We start from the raw sequence: 23615 nt of genomic DNA, 5'->3' as shown, positions 1-23615 counted from the left end.
CTGCCCTCTTCACTGGCTTAACCCCAAGACCACCACGCTCCTGGCACAGGGCAGGGCTGGCAGTGGGGGAGGGGCTGCCAGGGCAGGAAGCCCCCCCACCCCCTTGGGTGGTGTCCAGCCTCTGCAGCCTCCCCCGCAGGGAGCATCCACTGCTTCCTTGGCCATCTCCTCACACTGCAGCTCTCCCCAGTCTTCCCTTGGCCTGTGAGGCAGCTCTTCCCACTTCACAGATAACAAAGTGAGGCCCTAAAAATGGAAGGAGCACACCCCAGGCATAGCGAGCCATGAGCAGCAGTCTGGGCCAAGGTAGAGGCTGTGGACTCCCCAGGCCAGGAGCGGAGGCAGGCTTGAGGCTCGGCAGCCACTACAGGGGTCCACTAAGCCCTGGCCCAGTGACCACAGGAATTGTTCACCTTTAGCCCTAGCTTTCTCCTGGCCATACACTGTCCCCTGCCTTCACTTAGCTCACAGCCACCCTGAGAGTTGGTGCTAAAGTGATTCCCATCTTACAGATGAGGAAACTGAGGCACAGAATGGTAGCTAGGAATTCTTCTCCCTGCACTCCCACAACGGGCATCTGCCCACCTCCCTGCACCTCTCCACCTCTGCCCAAGTTCCCTCCCATTGACTGGATATGGTGCCAGAGTCTGTCCACCTTGCTGGGCTCAGAGGAGGCGCCATGGCCTGTGTGCCTGGGGCCTGGCACACAGGCCAGCACTAGTCAGGGAGCTGCTAAGGGAGGTCCAGGAGGTCAGGAAGACCAGGGGCAGTGGCGCAGTTATGGTGATAATGGCTGACATTGGGGGGTGCAGACTGAGCCCCACGTTGTCCCAGCCTCCTGTAACTGCATAGCTATCCTCCGAGGTCCAGGCGATGTCACTCCCTGACGCAGTCACACCCTGCTTCTCCCCCAGCTCCCAGCTCCTCCATCCACAGGGGCCGCCCACCTGTTCCCCTTTTCTGCCGCCATCATCTCCAGGGTCCCTAGGTCTCTCCTGACTTCACCAGCCTGTGTCCCGGGCCACCTTCCATCTGTCCTTCAGACCTTGCACACAACCTGTCCCAGGCTTCTTGCCTCAGTGGGTCATGCCACCCACCACTCTTTACCCAGGTGCCATCTTGGACAGTTCTACCTGGCAAAGGCTCATCCAGACCTAACTGGACCTTCCCTGTCAGCCCCAGCCCACTGCTCACCCCTTTTCTACCAGCACCCTGTTTTGTCACAGCCAGGGACTGATGAGGCAGAGGCCAAGTCTGTGCCAGCTCTGAAGGCCCCTCAGGACACAGCACAGAGGAGCAGCACAGGCGAGGCTGGTTGGCCCAGAGCACTAAGGAAGTCTTCCTGGAGGAGGTTCCCAGGGGTGGACAGGCTGCACTGCTTGCTCTTCACACAGGCAGGTGTCTGCTGGGAGGGAAAGGGAAGATCTGGAGCCTGGACGAGCTTGGCAGTGGGAAAGGGTCAGGCAGATCAGAGACAGGGGAGTGATGAGGAAGGACCTCTCTCCAGACAGGCGCTCAGCAGGGGGCCTGGCCAGAGGGAAGGGTGGATGTACCCTGGGGCCTGGGCGGACACCCTCTCCTTAAGCCTCAGCCTCCCTGCCCACAGGCCTGAGTTAATGCCTCTGCCCTCTCTTGTTCAGGAAGAACCAAGGTAGTCCAGCTTCACCCCTGTTGCTAAACTGGTCCTGAGAGTTCCTGGTCAGCTGGGGTCTCCGGCTGAGGCCCTGAGCTCCTGCCCTTAGTTAGTCACACTCACACATACACACGTGCGTGCGCACACTATGGGCTGGGTCACGGTGACTCAGCTGTGTCAAGGGGTACAGTGGGGTGGAGGCAAGGTGCCAGGCAGAGCACATTAGAGAAAAGAAAGGGAAGGGACTTCCCAGCTCCAGACAGGGACACGGAGGCTTAGGGAGGAAGTACTTACCCACAGCACCTGAGAGTGGGGCAGAACCCGGGCTCCTGGCGCCTGGGCCCTGGCACTTTCGGGGAGCAAGCCTGGATGAAGGGAGCGTCCTGCCCCCGCCCTGACAAGGCCCAGAGCACTTACCCATAAATCACTGAGCTGCTTTGGACCCTGGGGCCTTGTATCTTGCCCTGGCTCTGAATCTGATTCTAGCTAGTCTGTGGGCCCATTTCCTAAAGTATGAAGGCCATGGGGACTTTGCCTTCATGGGCACAGCTGGCACAGGGCATACTTCTGACTATCATCCTCTCAGCCCCAAGTGAGGGTCAGGTGATGGCAGGGTACCAGGAGTGGGTCACGTGTGTGCCCTGCTCCCCGCAGACCGGCCAGGTGGACATCCCTCCCCGAGGCTGTGGGGTGGGTTTTGTGAGGCAGGACTACAGATGGGGCAGGAGTCCCTGCTGTTGTATGCGTGGTGGGGCCAGAGAGACCCTACCAGGAAACAGGCTGAGCCCAGTTGTTGAGATCAGAGGACTTGTAGCAAACTGGGTGTAGGAGGCACAGCACCCAGCACAGAACCCAGAGGGGACAAAGGGTGTGTGGATGGGGCATGGGCCAGTGGGTGACAGAATACAGCTGGAGGCCAGAAGAGGGTCTTGCAGTGGGGGGAGAGCAGAGTGGCTTTACAGAGGTGATGCGGCCCGACGGGCATGTGGAGATGACCCCTGAGGACCTCGAGGGAGACAGTGCCATCTCCATCTCCTAGCAGGGGTGGCCCAGCCCGGAGAGGTGACAGGTTTAGCCAGAGTCACGTGGCTCTTCAGAGGCAGGTGTTTATGGCTTCCCTGAGGGAATCTATCCTTGGACCAAGGGGCTGGAGGGGTGGGGGTTGGTAAACTAGGCATTGGACACCTGACCTGCCTACTGCTTGCCCCTGAATGGCCTTCATGAGGCCCTTCCCCTCTCAGGGCTCTCAAGTGGAAAAGCAAATCCTGGTCCTCCTGCCTCTCGGCCTGTGACAAGGCCCTGCTGGGCCAGTGATGCCTGGGCAAGCACCTTGTCAATCAGAGCATCTACAGGAGCACCCAGGGTCGGTTCTCAGGGGGTTTCCCAGCATTTGGGCTTTGTGTAGAATGTCACCTGGTTTGTGGCAGGGCCCACCCCAGCTCAGGTCCTCGAGCCTGCACCAGCCAGTCCCTGCCCTGGTCTGCAGCAGAAAGTCCCCATGCCACACAGCTGTCCCACCTGCCTTGCCTCCCACCTGGGGTAGTGGAGAGTGGAAGTGAACCCCACAGATAGAAAGCAGCCCTACCCCCGCTGCTCCTCACATGGGCCCATCCCACCGGGGCTGGCCACACTTGACCTGGGGAGCTCCTACTGGGCCTCAACACTGCCTAAGAGAAGTTGCCCAGCCCCTTGCCTGCCTCCAGCCCCCTCCCTGTCCTCTCTGCCTCCAGCCCCCTCCCTGTCCTCTCTGCCTCCAGCCCCCTCCCTGTCCTCCCTGCCTCCAGCCCCCTCCCTGTCCTCTCTGCCTCCAGCCCCCTCCATGTCCTCTCTGCCTCCAGCCCCCTCCCTGTCCTCTCTGCCTCCAGCCCCCTCCATGTCCTCTCTGCCTCCAGCCCCCTCTCTGCCTCCAGCCCCCTCCATGTCCTCCCTGCCTCCAGCCCCCTCCATGTCCTCTCTGCCTCCAGCCCCCTCCATGTCCTCCCTGCCTCCAGCCCCCTCCCTGTCCTCTCTGCCTCCAGCCCCCTCCATGTCCTCCCTGCCTCCAGCCCCCTCCCTGTCCTCTCTGCCTCCAGCCCCCTCCCTGCCTCCAGCCCCCTTCATGTCCTCTCTGCCTCCAGCCCCCTCCCTGTCCTCCCTGCCTCCAGCCCCCTCCCTGTCCTCCCTGCCTCCAGCCCCCTCCCTGTCCTCTCTGCCTCCAGCCCCCTCCCTGCCTCCAGCCCCCTTCATGTCCTCTCTGCCTCCAGCCCCCTCCCTGCCTCCAGCCCCCTTCATGTCCTCTCTGCCTCCAGCCCCCTTCCTGTCCTCTCTGCCTCCAGCCCCCTCCCTGCCTCCAGCCCCCTTCCTGTCCTCTCTGCCTCCAGCCCCCTCCCTGTCCTCTCTGCCTCCAGCCCCCTCCCTGCCTCCAGCCCCCTTCATGTCCTCTCTGCCTCCAGCCCCCTCCCTGCCTCCAGCCCCCTCCATGTCCTCTCTGCCTCCAGCCCCCTCCCTGCCTCCAGCCCCCTCCCTGTCCTCTCTGCCTCCAGCCCCCTCCCTGCCTCCAGCCCCCTCCCTGTCCTCTCTGCCTCCAGCCCCCTCCCTGTCCTCCCTGCCTCCAGCCCCCTTCATGTCCTCCCTGCCTCCAGCCCCCTCCCTGTCCTCTCTGCCTCCAGCCCCCTCCCTGCCTCCAGCCCCCTTCATGTCCTCTCTGCCTCCAGCCCCCTCCCTGCCTCCAGCCCCCTTCATGTCCTCTCTGCCTCCAGCCCCCTCCCTGCCTCCAGCCCCCTTCCTGTCCTCTCTGCCTCCAGCCCCCTCCCTGTCCTCTCTGCCTCCAGCCCCCTCCCTGTCCTCTCTGCCTCCAGCCCCCTCCATGTCCTCCCTGCCTCCAGCCCCCTCCCTGCCTCCAGCCCCCTCCCTGTCCTCTCTGCCTCCAGCCCCCTCCCTGCCTCCAGCCCCCTCCATGTCCTCCCTGCCTCCAGCCCCCTCCATGTCCTCTCTGCCTCCAGCCCCCTCCCTGTCCTCTCTGCCTCCAGCCCCCTCCCTGCCTCCAGCCCCCTTCATGTCCTCCCTGCCTCCAGCCCCCTCCCTGTCCTCTCTGCCTCCAGCCCCCTCCATGTCCTCTCTGCCTCCAGCCCCCTCCCTGTCCTCTCTGCCTCCAGCCCCCTCCCTGCCTCCAGCCCCCTCCATGTCCTCCCTGCCTCCAGCCCCCTCCCTGTCCTCCCTGCCCTCCCTGCCTCCAGCCCCCTCCCTGTCCTCCCTGCCTCCAGCCCCCTCCATGTCCTCTCTGCCTCCAGCCCCCTCCATGTCCTCTCTGCCTCCAGCCCCCTCCCTGTCCTCTCTGCCTCCAGCCCCCTCCCTGTCCTCTCTGCCTCCAGCCCCCTCCCTGTCCTCTCTGCCTCCAGCCCCCTCCCTGCCTCCAGCCCCCTTCATGTCCTCTCTGCCTCCAGCCCCCTCCCTGTCCTCTCTGCCTCCAGCCCCCTCCCTGCCTCCAGCCCCCTCCATGTCCTCCCTGCCTCCAGCCCCCTCCCTGCCTCCAGCCCCCTCCATGTCCTCCCTGCCTCCAGCCCCCTCCCTGTCCTCTCTGCCTCCAGCCCCCTCCCTGCCTCCAGCCCCCTCCATGTCCTCCCTGCCTCCAGCCCCCTCCCTGCCTCCAGCCCCCTCCATGTCCTCCCTGCCTCCAGCCCCCTCCCTGTCCTCCCTGCCCTCCCTGCCTCCAGCCCCCTCCCTGTCCTCCCTGCCTCCAGCCCCCTCCATGTCCTCTCTGCCTCCAGCCCCCTCCATGTCCTCTCTGCCTCCAGCCCCCTCCCTGTCCTCTCTGCCTCCAGCCCCCTCCATGTCCTCTCTGCCTCCAGCCCCCTCCCTGTCCTCCCTGCCTCCAGCCCCCTCCCTGCCTCCAGCCCCCTTCATGTCCTCTCTGCCTCCAGCCCCCTCCCTGTCCTCTCTGCCTCCAGCCCCCTCCCTGCCTCCAGCCCCCTCCATGTCCTCCCTGCCTCCAGCCCCCTCCCTGCCTCCAGCCTCCTCCATGTCCTCCCTGCCTCCAGCCCCCTCCCTGTCCTCTCTGCCTCCAGCCCCCTCCCTGCCTCCAGCCCCCTCCATGTCCTCCCTGCCTCCAGCCCCCTCCCTGCCTCCAGCCCCCTCCCTGTCCTCTCTGCCTCCAGCCCCCTCCCTGCCTCCAGCCCCCTTCATGTCCTCTCTGCCTCCAGCCCCCTCCCTGCCTCCAGCCCCCTTCATGTCCTCTCTGCCTCCAGCCCCCTCCCTGCCTCCAGCCCCCTTCATGTCCTCTCTGCCTCCAGCCCCTCCCTGCCTCCAGCCCCCTCCCTGTCCTCTCTGCCTCCAGCCCCCTCCCTGCCTCCAGCCCCCTCCCTGTCCTCTCTGCCTCCAGCCCCCTCCCTGCCTCCAGCCCCCTTCATGTCCTCTCTGTCTTCAGCCCCCTCCCTGTCCTCTCTGCCTCCAGCCCCCTCCCTGCCTCCAGCCCCCTCCCTGTCCTCTCTGCCTCCAGCCCCCTCCCTGCCTCCAGCCCCCTCCATGTCCTCCCTGCCTCCAGCCCCCTCCCTGTCCTCTCTGCCTCCAGCCCCCTCCATGTCCTCTCTGCCTCCAGCCCCCTCCCTGCCTCCAGCCCCCTCCATGTCCTTCCTGCCTCCAGCCCCCTCCCTGTCCTCTCTGCCTCCAGCCCCCTCCCTGCCTCCAGCCCCCTCCATGTCCTCCCTGCCTCCAGCCCCCTCCCTGTCCTCTCTGCCTCCAGCCCCCTCCATGTCCTCTCTGCCTCCAGCCCCCTCCCTGCCTCCAGCCCCCTCCATGTCCTTCCTGCCTCCAGCCCCCTCCCTGTCCTCTCTGCCTCCAGCCCCCTCCCTGCCTCCAGCCTCCTCCATGTCCTCCCTGCCTCCAGCCCCCTCCCTGTCCTCTCTGCCTCCAGCCCCCTCCCTGTCCTCCCTGCCTCCAGCCCCCTCCCTGTCCTCTCTGCCTCCAGCCCCCCTCCCTGCCTCCAGCCCCCTTCATGTCCTCTCTGCCTCCAGCCCCCTCCCTGCCTCCAGCCCCCTTCATGTCCTCTCTGCCTCCAGCCCCCTCCCTGCCTCCAGCCCCCTTCCTGTCCTCTCTGCCTCCAGCCCCCTCCCTGTCCTCTCTGCCTCCAACCCCCTCCCTGTCCTCTCTGCCTCCAGCCCCCTCCATGTCCTCTCTGCCTCCAGCCCCCTCCCTGCCTCCAGCCCCCTCCCTGTCCTCTCTGCCTCCAGCCCCCTCCCTGCCTCCAGCCCCCTCCATGTCCTCCCTGCCTCCAGCCCCCTCCATGTCCTCTCTGCCTCCAGCCCCCTCCCTGTCCTCTCTGCCTCCAGCCCCCTCCCTGCCTCCAGCCCCCTTCATGTCCTCCCTGCCTCCAGCCCCCTCCCTGTCCTCTCTGCCTCCAGCCCCCTCCATGTCCTCTCTGCCTCCAGCCCCCTCCCTGTCCTCTCTGCCTCCAGCCCCCTCCCTGCCTCCAGCCCCCTCCATGTCCTCCCTGCCTCCAGCCCCCTCCCTGTCCTCCCTGCCCTCCCTGCCTCCAGCCCCCTCCCTGTCCTCCCTGCCTCCAGCCCCCTCCATGTCCTCTCTGCCTCCAGCCCCCTCCATGTCCTCTCTGCCTCCAGCCCCCTCCCTGTCCTCTCTGCCTCCAGCCCCCTCCATGTCCTCTCTGCCTCCAGCCCCCTCCCTGTCCTCTCTGCCTCCAGCCCCCTCCCTGCCTCCAGCCCCCTTCATGTCCTCTCTGCCTCCAGCCCCCTCCCTGTCCTCTCTGCCTCCAGCCCCCTCCCTGCCTCCAGCCCCCTCCATGTACTCCCTGCCTCCAGCCCCCTCCCTGCCTCCAGCCCCCTCCATGTCCTCCCTGCCTCCAGCCCCCTCCCTGTCCTCTCTGCCTCCAGCCCCCTCCCTGCCTCCAGCCCCCTCCATGTCCTCCCTGCCTCCAGCCCCCTCCCTGCCTCCAGCCCCCTCCATGTCCTCCCTGCCTCCAGCCCCCTCCCTGTCCTCCCTGCCCTCCCTGCCTCCAGCCCCCTCCCTGTCCTCCCTGCCTCCAGCCCCCTCCATGTCCTCTCTGCCTCCAGCCCCCTCCATGTCCTCTCTGCCTCCAGCCCCCTCCCTGTCCTCTCTGCCTCCAGCCCCCTCCCTGTCCTCTCTGCCTCCAGCCCCCTCCCTGTCCTCTCTGCCTCCAGCCCCCTCCCTGCCTCCAGCCCCCTTCATGTCCTCTCTGCCTCCAGCCCCCTCCCTGTCCTCTCTGCCTCCAGCCCCCTCCCTGCCTCCAGCCCCCTCCCTGTCCTCCCTGCCTCCAGCCCCCTCCCTGCCTCCAGCCCCCTCCATGTCCTCCCTGCCTCCAGCCCCCTCCCTGTCCTCTCTGCCTCCAGCCCCCTCCCTGCCTCCAGCCCCCTCCATGTCCTCCCTGCCTCCAGCCCCCTCCCTGCCTCCAGCCCCTCCCTGTCCTCTCTGCCTCCAGCCCCCTCCCTGCCTCCAGCCCCCTCCATGTCCTCTCTGCCTCCAGCCCCCTCCCTGCCTCCAGCCCCCTTCATGTCCTCTCTGCCTCCAGCCCCCTCCCTGCCTCCAGCCCCCTTCATGTCCTCTCTGCCTCCAGCCCCTCCCTGCCTCCAGCCCCCTCCCTGTCCTCTCTGCCTCCAGCCCCCTCCCTGCCTCCAGCCCCCTCCCTGTCCTCTCTGCCTCCAGCCCCCTCCCTGCCTCCAGCCCCCTTCATGTCCTCTCTGTCTTCAGCCCCCTCCCTGTCCTCTCTGCCTCCAGCCCCCTCCCTGCCTCCAGCCCCCTCCCTGTCCTCTCTGCCTCCAGCCCCCTCCCTGCCTCCAGCCCCCTCCATGTCCTCCCTGCCTCCAGCCCCCTCCCTGTCCTCTCTGCCTCCAGCCCCCTCCATGTCCTCTCTGCCTCCAGCCCCCTCCCTGCCTCCAGCCCCCTCCATGTCCTCCCTGCCTCCAGCCCCCTCCCTGTCCTCTCTGCCTCCAGCCCCCTCCCTGCCTCCAGCCCCCTCCATGTCCTCCCTGCCTCCAGCCCCCTCCCTGTCCTCTCTGCCTCCAGCCCCCTCCATGTCCTCTCTGCCTCCAGCCCCCTCCATGTCCTTCCTGCCTCCAGCCCCCTCCATGTCCTTCCTGCCTCCAGCCCCCTCCCTGTCCTCTCTGCCTCCAGCCCCCTCCCTGCCTCCAGCCCCCTCCATGTCCTCCCTGCCTCCAGCCCCCTCCCTGTCCTCTCTGCCTCCAGCCCCCTCCCTGTCCTCCCTGCCTCCAGCCCCCTCCCTGTCCTCTCTACCTCCAGCCCCCTCCCTGTCCTCTCTGCCTCCAGCCCCCTCCCTGTCCTCTCTACCTCCAGCCCCCTCCCTGTCCTCTCTACCTCCAGCCCCCTCCCTGTCCTCTCTACCTCCAGCCCCCTCCCTGTCCTCTCTGCCTCCAGCCCCCTCCCTGTCCTCTCTACCTCCAGCCCCCTCCATGTCCTCCCTGCCTCCAGCCCCCTCCATGTCCTCTCTGCCTCCAGCCCCCTCCCTGTCCTCTCTGCCTCCAGCCCCCTCCCTGTCCTCCCTGCCTCCAGCCCCCTCCCTGTCCTCTCTACCTCCAGCCCCCTCCCTGTCCTCTCTGCCTCCAGCCCCCTCCCTGTCCTCTCTACCTCCAGCCCCCTCCCTGTCCTCTCTGCCTCCAGCCCCCTCCCTGTCCTCTCTGCCTCCAGCCCCCTCCCTGTCCTCTCTACCTCCAGCCCTCTCCATGTCCTCTCTACCTCCAGCCCTCTCCATGTCCTCGGCCCTCTAATTGCCCCCAGCTCCCTCCCTGCCTTTAGCCTCATCCCTGTCCTGCCTTCACCCTTTCTTAGGTGCCTTGGCCCCTCAAGATTTAATCCAAGTAGGCCCCAAAGTCCTTTTGGATGTGACTTCAATGCCTCTGCCTCCTTATCACCCCTCCCCAGACCCACTTCTGAATGCTTTTGCTGGCCCCTTGCCTTGCCCCACTCAGGAGAGTCATGAAGTGATGATGCTGATTGTCCACTGTCGCCACAAATGGAAGGCACCCCCAAAGAGCCCAGGGCATCTTTTCTTTTTCTTTTTAACCAGGACAATCTTTTGTCCAGCTGCAGTCTTTAGAGCAGACGCAGTATGTAGCAGCAGATGAAACTGACCAAGCACCTCAGTCACCTGCCCACGGGTTCCACCCTCCACCCTTTGAAGGCAGTGGCCTTCTGCCTGCCCCGCAAGCCCAGCCTTGCCTCCCAGGCTACTCTCCAGCTGGACCTCCAAGCAAGGCACAGCAGCTGGCTGTTGGGGGAGCAGCCAGAGCTCGGCTGCCGGGGGAGAGTTCCTGGTCCAAGCGGACACGGGCACTTGGAGGTCCCAGTCATTGAGCCAGGCTGTGTCTGTTTTATCGTGCATTTGTTCCTACAGCAGGGACTCTGGGGAGTTTTGCTAACTCCCCTGGCTTGTTATCTGGGCCATGCTCTGGAGCCAGACCTGTGTTCCATTCCCGTGGCGCCACACCAGATCACCTCGCACTTTGGGCCTCGGTTTTCTGATTTTGCAGAAAGGGCGTTGTAGTCTCTACTCTGAAGCAGCTTGGGTGAGAACCTTGCTGTGCGCCTGGCCATGGGCCATTGGTGTTACTGGTGAGGAAACTGAGGCTCAGAGAAGTGACCTTCCTCGGGCTACCTCTCCTCACGAGCCTCCTGAGCCAGAACAGGCAGGCTGCTCCCCTCCTTCCCTCCCTCCCTCCCTCCTGAGGATGGTCTCAGGCAGAGGCTGAGTGCAAGCCCCTGTCTGCCCTCAGCACCTCCACTCACTGGCCAGAGTAGCAGCAAGAGTCAGGTCAGGGAAAGGGCTACTGCTGTGTCCTATATACTCTGCCTCAATATAAAACCTCAGTTGTGCTGGGCTGACAAGCCATCTGAGACCCCTCAAACCAAAGGAAGAAACCTCCCTAGGGTCTCTGCTCTGGCTCCGGGTCAGCATCCTCACTGTCCTTAGCCCCACCCCCACTGCAGCCCCAGGGACTAGAGGGTTCTGCTCTGAGTGCTGAGCCCCGGTGTGAAAACCCCCACCCACCAGGCAGCACCCGCCTGGTGCCTCCACAGTTCCACTGACAGAAACGTCCCCCATGCACACTGCCGGGAGCAGGGACAAGATGCCCACGGGAGGGTGCGGCTGCAGGCCTGTTACACACACAGCTGGGCAGAGTCAGCAAAGGGCCCAAGGGGGCCTCACGGTGGCCTGGCTAGATGGGCCAAGTGCAGGACCCAGGTTGGGGTGGGTCCCTGGAGGTTGAGGGGCCAGGGGGTCTGCTGCCTCAGGGAGCAGTGCTGAGCTCCAGGCAGGGTCCGGGCCCTGTCCCACTTCCCCTCAGACCCCGGCTAGGAGTCCCCTCCCCTGTTAGGGCTGCAGTCCTGGCCTCCACAACTGCCCTGCCTCCAGCTGCACTGACCCCTTCTCCTGCAGTCCCCACCCCCCACCCCAACCCCGCCATCACCATCACAAACAGCCACCAGCATGTCCCCCAGGACTCCCTGCCCTAGCGGCCCATCTCCACGCGCTATAAGAGACCCCCAGACGACTGGGGGTGGCTGCCTGCTCAGCCAGGGCGGAGGGGCAGTGTGGTTAGGAGCAAGACTCCAGGCCAGCACCGGGGCTGCATGAGCCCCGCCCCACTCCCCACTGAGTGGCTGGGGAAGCCGCTGTCCTGCCTCAGCCTAACTCCTCTCACTTGCCAAAGGGACTTCATGAAGAAAACCAATGTAATTATGGAGCACAGTGAAAGACACTGGCCTGCTGACATTGCTTATGATGGGCCACAGGGTAACCTGGACAGAGGTCAGTGGGGCTGGTGTGTAGGGACAGGGCAGTGGGACAGACCAAGGCCTTGCCTGGAGGTGGCTTTTATCCCAGAGTGATGGAAGGCTCAGGAATCAGCTGAGAGGAGAAGGTCAGAGGTCAAATAGTGTACAGCTGTGCCTGGGCCAGAAGAGCCAGGGGCTAACCCTCTTCACAACTGCCTTCAGGTCATTTTAGTGGCAGAAGGACTTAGAGAGGTCATGGCAAGAGGCTTGGGCTGTGCTCGCCACCAGGATGAGACCTTCAGGAGTCAGGACAGGTGTCTGGACACGCAGGTGCTCTGTGGGTCACTGGGCCCACACCTGTCAGAGACGCCACGCCCCTGTTCTATGGACAAGGCACAGTGACACCCCAGCACACCACAGGCAGAAAACCTACAGCCTTAAGAGGGGAGGCTCTGCCTGGAGCCCCACAATGCGATGGGATCTAAGTGTGGTGCTGGGCCCCTGGCCCATGTCCAGGCCCACGTGTGTGCGCCACACGGCCCCACCCCATGGTGAGCGTGAGCACTGTTGTCAGCCCGTCAGCCCGGTGAAGCCCACGACCCCTCCATCCAGCCCTCCTCAGCTTCCCCCTGCCTTCCAGTGCCCATGGCTCTGGCTGTGGCTGGTAGATTCGCAGGTCCCTGTGCTGTCAGCTTTGTCTCCGGCAACTGCCCAGCAGGCCTGACACAGTGCAGGGGTCCGGTCACCTCGCTCCATCTGTCCCTCTCAGGGCCTCCAGGGTCTCGTTCTTTCCTCCCATCATTGAGCAGACATTGGGCCCCTCCGCTGTGCTAGCCCTGTGCTGGGCGCTGGGGTCCGCCTGACGTGGCTCTATCTGAAGAGCAGCGGTCAGTGGGAAAGACCACCATATGAAAGGGAGCCCCGGGCCTGGGGGAGCTCGGGTGGCAGGGAGTTCGTGTGGCGGGGCCCAGGGAACCACCATGGAACCATGTAGCCTGAGCTTGGGTGTGATGGGGTGAGGGATAGGTGGTGGCCCCGACTCCTGTGAGAACAGTAAGGTCCATCTCCCTGAGCGGCCCTTAACCTCTGAGGCCTGGGTCAGTGTCAGGCTTGTCTCTGGCTCTTCTCTGGCGGCCACCTCGCACCATAGAGTCATTCCCAAATCGTTGGCTGAACAGAGAGGTGAACCGATCTGCTTCCCCGCTGAACGGGGGCCACCATGAGACCAGGGGCTGTGTCCAAGGCACACCTGCCCAGCAGAGGAAACAGTTGCTGACTGAAGCGGCCACTGCCTCGGGGCGCTGAGACTCCACGTGCACAGGTTCTGAGAAACAGCACCACGAGCAAGCACACGGTCACAGCTGTGACACGTCCACATCTTGGCCTCGCCAGAAACCCGTGGTAAATACAGGGTGGGGCAAAAGTAGGTCTACAGGTTGTATGGACACTGACACAATAATAATAAGCAATACGAGAGTAGACTCTGTTTTGCATGCTCACCTCAGTAAGCCGACTTTTACCCCTCCCTGGATTATCATCTCCACGCCCATCAGGAAACTCAGACTCCAGAAAGTAGAAGAAGCTCCACTGTCTGACTCCGCCACACCTGTGCTGGCCACTACGCTGGACGGAAGCCGCCCTTCACGGGCCTTGCTGGGCCTTCCCCAGCGCCATGACGGCGCACGCAGGCAGCGCCAGCTCGAGGAGCATCTGCCATCTTTCCCCTGGTCCCTCCATCAGAGCGCTGTCCCAGCTGGGCAGCAGGTCCAGTGGAGGTGTCTGCCTCCCCTGCTTAGTGGCTGCGCCCCCCGCCCCCATTGGTCCAGGACCTGACCCAAAGCAGGGGTCCCTCAAAGAAAGACGTAAGACATGTCTGAGGGTTTCCTGCCTGCTGTAAAGGGATTTGCTCCTGGGTCCCTTCCCCCCTAAGGCCCCCAAACTACACCTGCCCTCCCCCCCTTACCAGTCGAGCCTGTGGGTAAGTCTCCCCACTCGCTGGTGAGGACGCTGGCACCATGGTGCATACCGTCACCACCTCGGGCCACCCACTCTGCCGCCTCCCTGAGAGCCACCCGTCAGGATCCCTGTCCCGGGCCCAGCTCTCAGGCCTGATATGGTTCACTCATCAGCCTGGAGCCTCACAGTGGTGGCTCCTGCCAACAGCTGTGTGACCCGGGACACTGGGCCTGCTTCAAGGGTATGTGACCCACGCACTCACCCAGGCCCCGCCCTCAGAAAGGCCTATAGTTGGTTGATGCTCTGCTGTCTTAAAATTCTTAATTTTTGATCAAGGGCCCTTCCTTTTTATTTTGCACTGGGTCCCACAAATGATGTAGCTGATCCTGCCTGGACAAGGATTATATAACTTCTCTGAGCCTAGTTTCCCGGCCTGCAAAAGGGTCCCCTCTGGGGCTGTTGTGAGGCCTGCGAACGTTAGTGGATGCGAAGGTGCCTTGTCAGCTGTAAAGGACTGTGCCTGGGAGGTGTGTTCCCCTTGCTTCTCCAGGTAGAGAGGGGAGTCTTTAGGAAGAGCCTGTAGCTCTTCAGGTAGCACTGGGCCTGGGAGGAAGAATCTTCAGATCCCTGGGCAAGGTTTTTTTTTTTTGTTTTTTTTTTATACTTTTTTATTTTTTTACAGAGACAGAGTCAGATAGAGGGATAGATAGGGACAGACAGACAGGAACGGGGAGAGATGAGAAGCATCAATCATTAGTTTTTTGTTGCGACACCTTAGTTGTTCATTGATTGCTTTCTCATATGTGCCTTGACCATGGGCCTTCAGCAGACCGAGTAACCCCTTGCTCGAGCCAGCGACCTTGGGTCCAAGCTGGTGAGCTTTACTCAAACCAGATGAGCCCGCACTCAAGCTGGAGACCTCGAGGTCTCGAACCTGGGTCCTCCGCATCCCAGTCCGACGCTCCATCTACTGCGCCACCGCCCGGTCAGGCCCTGGGCAAAGTTTTGCCCTCACTGCCTTTACGGCCCCAAAAGACTGGTAGCTAGCCTCGCACCTCCATCCCCAGTGTGTGCTCTGGGTCTGGTGTGGCCTCACAGGCAGGCCTGCAAAACCAACTCTGCCTCAGCCCCAGCAACTTCTGGGATGAGCCTGCTCGCCTCCCTCCCCCAGGGCCAGAGACACCACTCACTGCTGCAGTCCCAGCTCACTGGCATTTGGGATGACTCCATTGGCGAGGGAAAGGACAGGGTGCCTGGTTTCTCAGTCTGAGACAGCAGTGCCCTAATGCCAGGCCTGGATGGCATATTAAGTCTTGGGGAACAAAAGTGAGACTGCCCTTCAAGGCACTCAGAGATGGGGGCTGGGGTGGTGACCCAGGCTGAAAACCGTGCAAGGCAAGGAGCTTCCTCAGCAGCACGCAGTTGCCTCCATGTGGAAACTGCCAGAGACAAGACCACTGGACCCATGCAGGTCAGCTCGCCCTCCACCTGTAGTCTCCAGTCCCTGACCCCTACTTTAGCCCAAAGGAGCAGGTGGACTTCACTGTCACCCTCTCCATAGGTATCACTCAGTACAGCCTGCATCTGTTAGCCTCAGAGAGATGCAGATGAGGTGGGCATGGCAGAAGGGACCACCCATGAGGTCTCCGTGAGGGCAACATTGAGGATAGGCTGATTGCCTGCTGCTAACTCTGCTCCCCCCTCCGCCCCACCCCTGCCTCAGCACAGGGCCTGGCAGAGAAGGCCCTCCCTGAGTATTGGCTCTTAGGTTACTATGCTGGCCTGAAGGCACTGGCTACCCAGAGTGAAGCCATGGTCCGGAGGAGGAAGGACCACTGGGAGGCCATGGAGGTCACCTTGGAGAGTGCTGGTGGCCTGGCCCAGAAGGGCAGCCATAAGAGCAGGTGCTGGAATCAGATGTCAAGAAAGTAGCAGGGCCAAGTCCTTGGCCCCAGGTGAGGTGGGGAGGGGACTCCTAGGATGTGTCCTGGGGGCAGATGGTAGCATTGATAAAGGTGAGGGGCACTGGAGGGGTGACGGACAGAGAAGCCAGTGCATGCTTGGCTGTACAGGGAGAGCTCTGGGGCTGGGGCTGGCTGGAAACGAGATCTGAGGCTGTCAGGTGGGTTGGAGTTAGTCCACAGGTCCCACCAGCTCTGCCACTTGCTGACCGCCCAGCCCTGGGCAGATAGCACTCTGCACCCAGTGCAGAAGCCTCTCACAGAGCTGCCGAGAGCGCGGGAGACAAAGGCCTGGAATGCTAAGACAGGCCTGGCACAGGTGACCGCCGTAGGAGGAACCGTGGGAAGGGGTGGTCAGCACACAAGAATACCCCACAGGGAATCTGAGCCCCTGGCTCAAAATCTGAAGCTTAGGCACCAATCATTGTCTAGGGCAACTAAGGAGACTAGAATTGTGCACAGGGCAGGGGAGAGGCCTCCACTGGGAGCCCAGGGCGTGGGTGGCCACTTAGACTCAATCTCCACTTGCCATCTACTCTGGAAGGCAAAGATTCTGAGTCTCAACGGGACCTCCAGAGACAGGAAGGGCCAACAGCACCCTGGAAACCTGTCCAGGCAGATCCGTGTCTCAGGATCAGATGGCCCGGTGCCCATGCCACACCCCACCTCCTCCAGCACGGAGAGGCCAGGTACTGATCCTGCTGTCACTGGGCAAGGCCGCTCAGCTGTGCCCCAGCCCGAGCTCTCAGCTCCTACTGTGCCCTCCCCACCCCCTCAGAGCAGCTCCTACTGTGCCCTCCCCACCCCCTCAGAGTTCCCCTTCCCCTCCCAGGCCTAAGCCTTAATCACCTGCACTTGGAAAACAGGATCATGCTCTGTCCCCTTCCAGAGAGGGGCTCCCCCACATGAAAGGCTGAGAGGGTGGGTGTATGGGAGCTCTTTGACTTAGTGTGGGGGTGGGCTTTCCCTCTGGTTGTAACCCCTGGAGAGGAAACTCATACATTGTTGAGCAGCTACTAGGGGCCAGGAACTGGGCCAGGCGTGACCCAGTCAGGAGTTTGTTTGATCCTCGGGAGAGCTTGTTGTCCTCACCTGCAGCTGTGGGTACTGAGGTCCAGCCCCAGTGGATGGTCGGGCGGGGGGACGAGAGGGCGGGAGTGGGCCATGTGCCAGTCAGACGTGGCCTGAGCTAACTCAGAGACCAGCCTGCATGAGTGCGGGGAAGGCAGCGGCCTTCTTCCTCATCTGGGAGGTGGTCTTTGAGCTGGGCTTTGAAACACTCCCAGACCCTGGGCTGGCACACACAAAGGCCGGGGGGACCCGGGAAGCTGCCCACCCCCCGCTGAAGGGCTAGGGTTTGTGGAGGCACACTGAAAGACAGGCCAGGAAGAGTCAGTAGTTATAGCTCCCGTCATAGGGAAGCCATTGGCCTTGAGAGGAAGGCGTGGTGGCCTCTGCAGCAGGCAGCCCCTCCGTCCATCACAACACCCACCACAGCCGCCTGCAAAACCAGATGCACACAGAAGGGAACGCTGGGTGTCCTCCCCTCCCTGCTCTGCCTACCCCGCACAAGTTGAAGTTCACAGGGAAGACACCATGAATTTGGTCTAAGTAGCATCAGGGGCGACTGGCAGCTGGGGGTATGTATTTATTTAGTCATTGCCCCTACACTCGTCCCTACACTCCTCCCAGAGAGAACCCCAGGAATTGCAGGAATCAGACACCACGGATGGACAAACAGAATAAACTGAGGAACCTCAGGGAAAGGGTCCACCAGGGCCAGGATCCCGGGGAAACTGAGGTAGGCAGGCAGGGGATCTGGGTTTTAAAAGAATGAGGAGGCCATTGGCTCTTCCCTTGCTAGCAGCCAGGAAAAGAGGAAAGCCCACGCAGGCACAGTTCCCACAAGATCAAAGCACACCAGATGCTCGGAAGGAACCCAGATTGAAAGGCTCAGAGGTCTGGGAGCTGGGCTTCTCCGTGTGCGGGCCACCTGTGCCCTGGTGACCCGGCTCTGCCAGCCCCTTCTGCAGGCCTGGGGAGGATCACTCTCACCACACGACAGGTTCCATAACCTCAGTTATGCCCCAGCCACTCCAGCCCCTTTGAATTTGCACAAAGAGAAAAGAAAGCCCTAGACAAGCTTCAAGTGGACAAAAACCAGACACCCTTGGCATATCGTTCAGTGAGAACAGATGTTGGGCTGAGAGCCTCATTGAGGTGATGGATGGTGTGCGGCTCTGAAAACCTCCCCTGTGACTCCACGGCTAGAGCCCGCAGGCCGTTCCGTGCTGAGAAGAGTTTGGGAGCCCCAGTGAGCACCAGTCTGGGTGAGGAGTCTGAGCCAGGGAAGGCAAGGCTTTAGTAATCTGGCCTGTGCATTTCAATACCAGCCAGGCCAACCTCAGCGCTGGCCCCCAGTAGTGGTGGTGACCCTGCTGGCAGTAACCCTTACACAAGCACAGCCCTCTGCAGTTTGCAAACACCTCCCCCTGCCTGTCATCCAGCAACCCCATGTAAATAGTGGCATTCTCCCGTTTTACAGATGGGGAGAGTGAGACTCAAAGAAGCCCCACAGCTGGAGGGTATGAGAACCAGAACTTGAGCTAGGTCTCCTGTCTCAGGAGACCCTTCCCCCTGCCCCGCGTGGATGGGGAAAGGAGGTGCCTTCTGTCCAAGGAGACTTAGCATCTCTGTCTCCTTCCCTCCCCAGAGACGTGTGCAGTGAACAACGGAGGCTGCGACCGGACGTGCAAGGACACGGCCACCGGCGTGCGATGCAGCTGCCCTGTTGGATTCACGCTGCAGCCCGACGGGAAGACATGCAAAGGTCAGCGCGGAGCCACGGGCACGTGCCCGCCTCTGCTCCTTGGTCCTGGGCGGGGCAGGTGGATCAGGGCCTGCCTGGCTGGCGGGGTGGGCATGGGAGGGACCCTGAGTGACTGCAGGGCCAGGACGCTCAGCAGTCTCCAGTGTGTCTGTGGGAAAGGCCGAGAGGAGGGAGGATCAGCACCAGCGCCCCCCACACACACAAGGCTCCTGAGAACACTGGTTCCACCGCACATGTCTAGGTTCCTGGGTAAAAAGACGGGGTTCTGACTTCAAAGACTTAGGCTGCACATGGATGACAGGCGCCTTTACGGAAGGCCTTGGCCTCGTGATCCGCGTGGCTCCCTGCGGGGCTGGCTCAGGAGTTTCCTCACCCCACCTTAGGCGTGACCGCGTGTCACAGGGCTGCTCAGGAAACATGGGGCAGCTCCTCCTAGGATGGGATTGCCTACTGGTCCCCCTATTGTCAGAACAAGAGGACACTGTCCTTGTCACTGCAGGACTGAAGTTGGGGGGGTCTGAACTGAAGGACAAGGATGCAGAAGGACTGTTTGCATTAGGAAACGGGGACGTGGAGGGTCAGGACCCTCACACTTGAAGGAATGCTGCCACTGCTGCACGCGACGGGAGGTGGCGCATCCTCTCCGCCTGACCCTGAGCCACCAGAGTTCCTGGGGGTGGGGGTGGGGGTGGGGTGCTTGGCGGAGTCAGAGTCCCTCGGAAATCAGGAAGCCGGGGGACCTGGGAAACAGGAACTGGCTGAGCTCTAGAGACTGAAAGGGGGCCAACCCACAGTGTGGGGGACAGCTGCAGGGACGGAGGGGGTCAGGCCCACACAATAACACCCCTCAAAGAGTGGGTGCAGCCCCTCAGCCTCCCCCACACCGGGCCCTTCAAGTGCTGCTGGCACCTCCTGCCATCACCTCGCCAGGAAGCAGGGAAGGCTGGAAGGCAGCGTGGAAGGGAGGAGGAACATGACTTCCAAAGTCCTGTGAGTGAAAACACTCACAGTGGGGCCTTGGGGCGATTTAAATAGTCTGAGGTGGGCTTTTTTTAAGCCTATAAAAATAGGCAGTGTGTGCCCCCCCCCCCCTCCAGCCACTCTGCTGGGAAGAACCCGGTGATTATTGACAGAAATAACTGTTCTTCTGCCTGTTTATTTGAAAATAAAGCCCTTCTGTGGCCCCCACTCAGCCCATTCAGAGACAGGGCACATTCCTGGCAGGCAGGTGGGCAGGTGGGTGGTTCTGAGGCCTCACCACATGGACTCGATGCCAAGGGTCCGGCCACAGTCCCGGCCATGTCACAGCAGGCCTCGCCACTTGTCCTTGGAGCCGGGACAGAAGAGAGTGGAATCAGGCCCCTCTGCCCCCTCCGAGGCGGCACTGACCCAGGACCGGGGGCAGGCACAGCTCCATCCCAAGGTGAGGCCAGGAGCCGCCCAAAGCCGACCTGGCTGGGCCGGGCAGGAAAGCCACCTCTGCCGTAGCACGGCCCTGAGATGCAGGGGCCCAGGGACCCAGGGAGGGGCCGCTCTGGCTGCTACCCCACCCGTCCCTGGGTGGCCGGTGGCACCCATGTTTATACCACCCCCACCTTGTGTCTGGGGGAGGTGCTGAGGGGAGCTGTCCACACAGCCCCAGGCCCCCCTTCATGTTTCCTGTGGCCCTTCTTGAAATAGCCCTCTACCCAGGGTGGGCCCCTGCCTTTGGCCAGACCTCACCTCACTGCCCCTTGTTCCAGGTGTTTTTTCTGGGGTTCTCCTGCGTGCAGGTGCTGGGAACACAGGTGAATTGAAACAGTCTCTTTTCCTGGGGTCTTTTATTGAGCACAGAGGACAGATTTTTCTTTTTACACTCACCGCTTGGTGTGGGACCAAGAAGTACTGAGTAGCAGGACCTCAAGGCAGCTAACTCCGGAGAGAGTGTCAGGGAAGCTTTCCAGAGGGGCGTTGTTTCCCGGGGAGGCTGGGTGGGGTCTGCACCCGGTGAGGCTGCCAGGACATCAGCCAGCCGTGCAGAAGGGGCAGGCAGGGGAGCAGGACCCGGGCTGGCGGGGGAAGGGCCCAGAGCCTCTGCAGAAGTGACTGGGCCTTTACTCTGGGACAGCAAGGAAGCCACAGGAGCCTCGTGAACTGGTAGGGGACTTCTGGCCACCTGGTGAGGGCTGGGTGGAGTAGAAAAGGAGGGGAGTCTTAGAGGGGCAGGAAGTGGAAAGAGGAGCTGTACCCCCAGATGCACCCCATCAGAATGAAGGTTGAGGGCCCCAAGGACAGGGGGTACCCAGCACATCCTCACTGCATCCTGGGCTGGAGCTGGGGGATGTTTCCCACTGTGACCCCAAGCAGCCTGCTACACCAGCCCAGGCCTCAAGCAAACATGCCTCCATCCGCCTGTCTGGTTGCTATGGCAGCTCCTTAGCTGGCAGGCCAGATGGGTAAGGGATGGCAATGGGGGTTCCAGAAAGCCTGTGGCATTCCTGCAGAAGCAAGCCCCGTCTGCATCAGCCTTACCAGATGCAGACTGTGAGAGGCAGCTGTTACCGCACAGCTCGCTGGTGGGAACCCGAGGCTCGGGGGCACCGGCCCTGCCCAGGAGCACACAGCTGCTGGGGCAGAGCTGAGATGGGCCTCCGTTCTCCTGCAAAAGGCTTCTAGGTAGAGGTTCCCCGTCCTTCTGTTTCCCCAGGGGAGGGGCGGTGCCGATGCCTGGGCCTGGGCCCTGCAGGCCTCCACTGGACCTCCTGTCTGCTTCTCTGGAGGTTGCAGGCCAGCGTGCTGCGCTGGAGAGGCCCTTCTGGAAACAGCTGCAGAGGGCTCCAGCCCGGCTCCTGCCTGGTGCCGTGACCACCTCTGTAAAGCGGGAGATCTGGTTCCTTGGGTGGTTTGAAGGTCACACGAGACCTTGCCAGAAAGTACTTGGCCTGGTCACCAGCCCATGGTGGTGCCCAGTAGGTTCGGTGACCACCAGAGGGTCCCACTGCTTAGTCTGGGCGTGGGCTCACCCTAGACAGCTCTGTTCTTGAAACATGGGCTTCAGACAGAGGACAGAGCTCCCAGTCCTGAGAAGTCGTTGTTCTTAGTAACCATTTCAGAGTGCACACAGAGAGCACCTCCTGTTCAGAGAGGCGAAGTCCCCAGCCGATGGTGGCAGAGCCGGGTCGGGGCCAGGACTGGGGAACCGTACGCACCCCAGCGGCCTGCAGGAGATGCAGGGCACGCCCGCAGGGTGTTCTGCGTTCCCCAGGCCCCGTCCCACCGGAGCCTCCCCAAGAACGAGGCTCCGGGGTCCATCCCTGCTGGACTCGCTTGCTGGTCACTCCCAAAGGCTTTGAGAATTGCCTGCAGGAGTCTCAGCATCTCTTTAACCGCCACCCCCACCCCCCAATGAACCTGACCACAGATGTTTTTGTTGTGTTGGGAACGTCCTGTGGGAACACAGCCTTAGACTTTGAGCAGAAGTCAAGCCCAGCCTATCTGGTTTGCGGGAAAAGAAGCAAGAGCGGTGTGGTGAGGCTCGCCCAAGCCGGGAGCCATGGGAATAGGACCACATCTCCTCCGTGGGGCTCAGCCACGTGCGGCAGACTGACCTTATTCACAGGGTGGTGCCAGAGGCACAGGACGGACACCGGGCCCTGTGCTCAGGTCAGGCTCAGTGGGCACGGGAACCCGAGTCCACAGCTCTGCTCAGATGGCCAGAGGCCAACGCGGAGCGGTCCTCTCTGCTTTCCCTACTTCCTCTTCGCCCCCTCCAATCAGAGTGAGAACCCCACCCTGGAAGTCGTCTCTTACTTCTGCTACTAAGTGCTGGGTCATGTCTGAAGAGGGGTGACTGGCGTGGTGGCTCAGGGGATCGAGCCCAAGGGAACTTTGGAGCAAGGAGAGGCACCTGGGGGACAGGTCTCTGAGGACAGTTTGTCAGGTTGGCCTGAGTCTAGAGCAAAGCCCACATGAGCAGGGCTGGGGTGGGGGGCTGGGAGAGTCAGGGAGCTCAGGGTGCGTCAGTCAGCAGACCGCGCTGTGAGGGAGAAAGCTGCCATCGCTGGACATCTGCCAGCAGAGGCCGCCTGGCAGGACACTCGGGACAGGCCCATTTCTGGCTGGGGTTGAGCCAGGTAGCCTTCAGGGGTCAGCCACACTCGTTAAATGCTGAGTGAAGAAGTAGCTCAAACCAGCAAGCGGGAAGTGGGGTGGGGTAGCAGGAAGAACCAGACTGAGAAGTCAGGCCCAGGGTCACCCCGCACCCCTACCACTGCAGCCCCTCCGGCCAGCCACTAAGAGCTGGCCGAGCTCTGACAGCGCCTGCGCCTCCAAGGTGTTACTTCATTTACTCCTGCGCGATGCTCCTGATCCTTGTCTCACAGACCAGGAGTCGAGGTCACAGCCATCGGGAAGCAGCCTGCCTGCCCCGGCCTCGCCGCCCGCCAGGCGGCCCCTCAGAGTGCTGGTGAAATGACTGGCCTCCACCCTCTCTGTCGTCTTGCCCCACACAGCAGACATCAATCAGTTCCTCTCCCTTCTGTGATGGCAAAGTCCCAGGGGAAAGAGGTGTAACTCATCCTCTCGACTCCCACCGCTCCGAACCGGGCCCCCCATCCTTGTGCTCAGTTGGGGAAACTGAGGCCATCCCTGGGCAGTGGGCGGCAGGCAAGTCAGGGAAGAGCGGGTGATGGGCTGTCGTCCCCCACCTCGCAGCCCATCCTACCCCCACCACACTTGACTCTGGCAGACATCAACGAGTGCCTGGTCAACAACGGCGGCTGCGACCACTTCTGCCGCAACACTGTGGGCAGCTTCGAGTGCGGCTGCCGGAAGGGCTACAAGCTGCTGACGGACGAGCGGACGTGCCAAGGTGAGCCTTCTCTGTGCCCAGGCAGCCTTTCGGCCCCGGGCCCATGCCCTCCCGGCATGTACATGCTCCTGAGAGAGGGGGCGAGTATGCGGTGGAGTTTGAACACCCTGCCAGCTGGATCTGAAGAAGCAGGTACTATTTTGGGTCCTTAGCACATGCTCTTGCCCTTCCTGTCTTCCCTGTCCTTTATGACCCTGGGGGCCCTCAGAAGCCATCCAGTCCAACCTGTTTCTTTTATGGATGGAAAGTGAGGCCCAGGGAGAGAGTAGCATGTGTCCCATGTGGCACCGCCAGTCAGTGGAGTCCCACAAGTGGCTCTGTCCCTCCAGTCCTGTCCCTTCCCGGGACTCCCGGGCCTCCTCCAGTGGCTTCGGAGGTGGAATACTGCCACCTGGTGGAAGCAGTATCACATTGCAGGAGCTCTCCAACAGTCCTGTGCCTGCTAGGAGCAGGAGCAATGGGAGGAGAAATCTGTCCAGAACTCAAGAATCAGAGCCCAAGACAAATCCAGAAGACATCCAGTATTCAGCAGGATCCCAGAGCATGAGCAGTGCAGAGAGTGTTCAGGGAAGGCTTCCTGGGAGGGACTCTGGTGAAAGGTTTGAAGGGGAATAGGGGTTTTCCAGGAGCAGCCAGGGAGGTAAAAAC

The 23615-nt window shown here is 62.4% G+C and overlaps 1 protein-coding gene across 2 annotated transcripts in view; it reads left to right on the top strand.

Annotated features, from left to right (window-relative positions):
• SCUBE1 (signal peptide, CUB domain and EGF like domain containing 1) overlaps nt 1-23615 on the top strand; it is a 137141-nt gene that overhangs the window by 84157 nt on the left and 29369 nt on the right. For both annotated transcript variants that reach the window (XM_066358614.1, XM_066358613.1), the window contains 2 exons: nt 18002-18118; nt 22845-22967. In XM_066358614.1, coding sequence (XP_066214711.1) covers nt 18002-18118; nt 22845-22967 — 240 coding nt within the window. The remainder of the gene's footprint in view (nt 1-18001; nt 18119-22844; nt 22968-23615) is intronic.

The sequence above is a fragment of the Saccopteryx leptura genome, chromosome 1 (genome assembly GCF_036850995.1).
Source record: "Saccopteryx leptura isolate mSacLep1 chromosome 1, mSacLep1_pri_phased_curated, whole genome shotgun sequence".
Taxonomy (NCBI): domain Eukaryota; kingdom Metazoa; phylum Chordata; class Mammalia; order Chiroptera; family Emballonuridae; genus Saccopteryx; species Saccopteryx leptura.
This window is presented reverse-complemented; position numbering and strand designations above follow the sequence as displayed.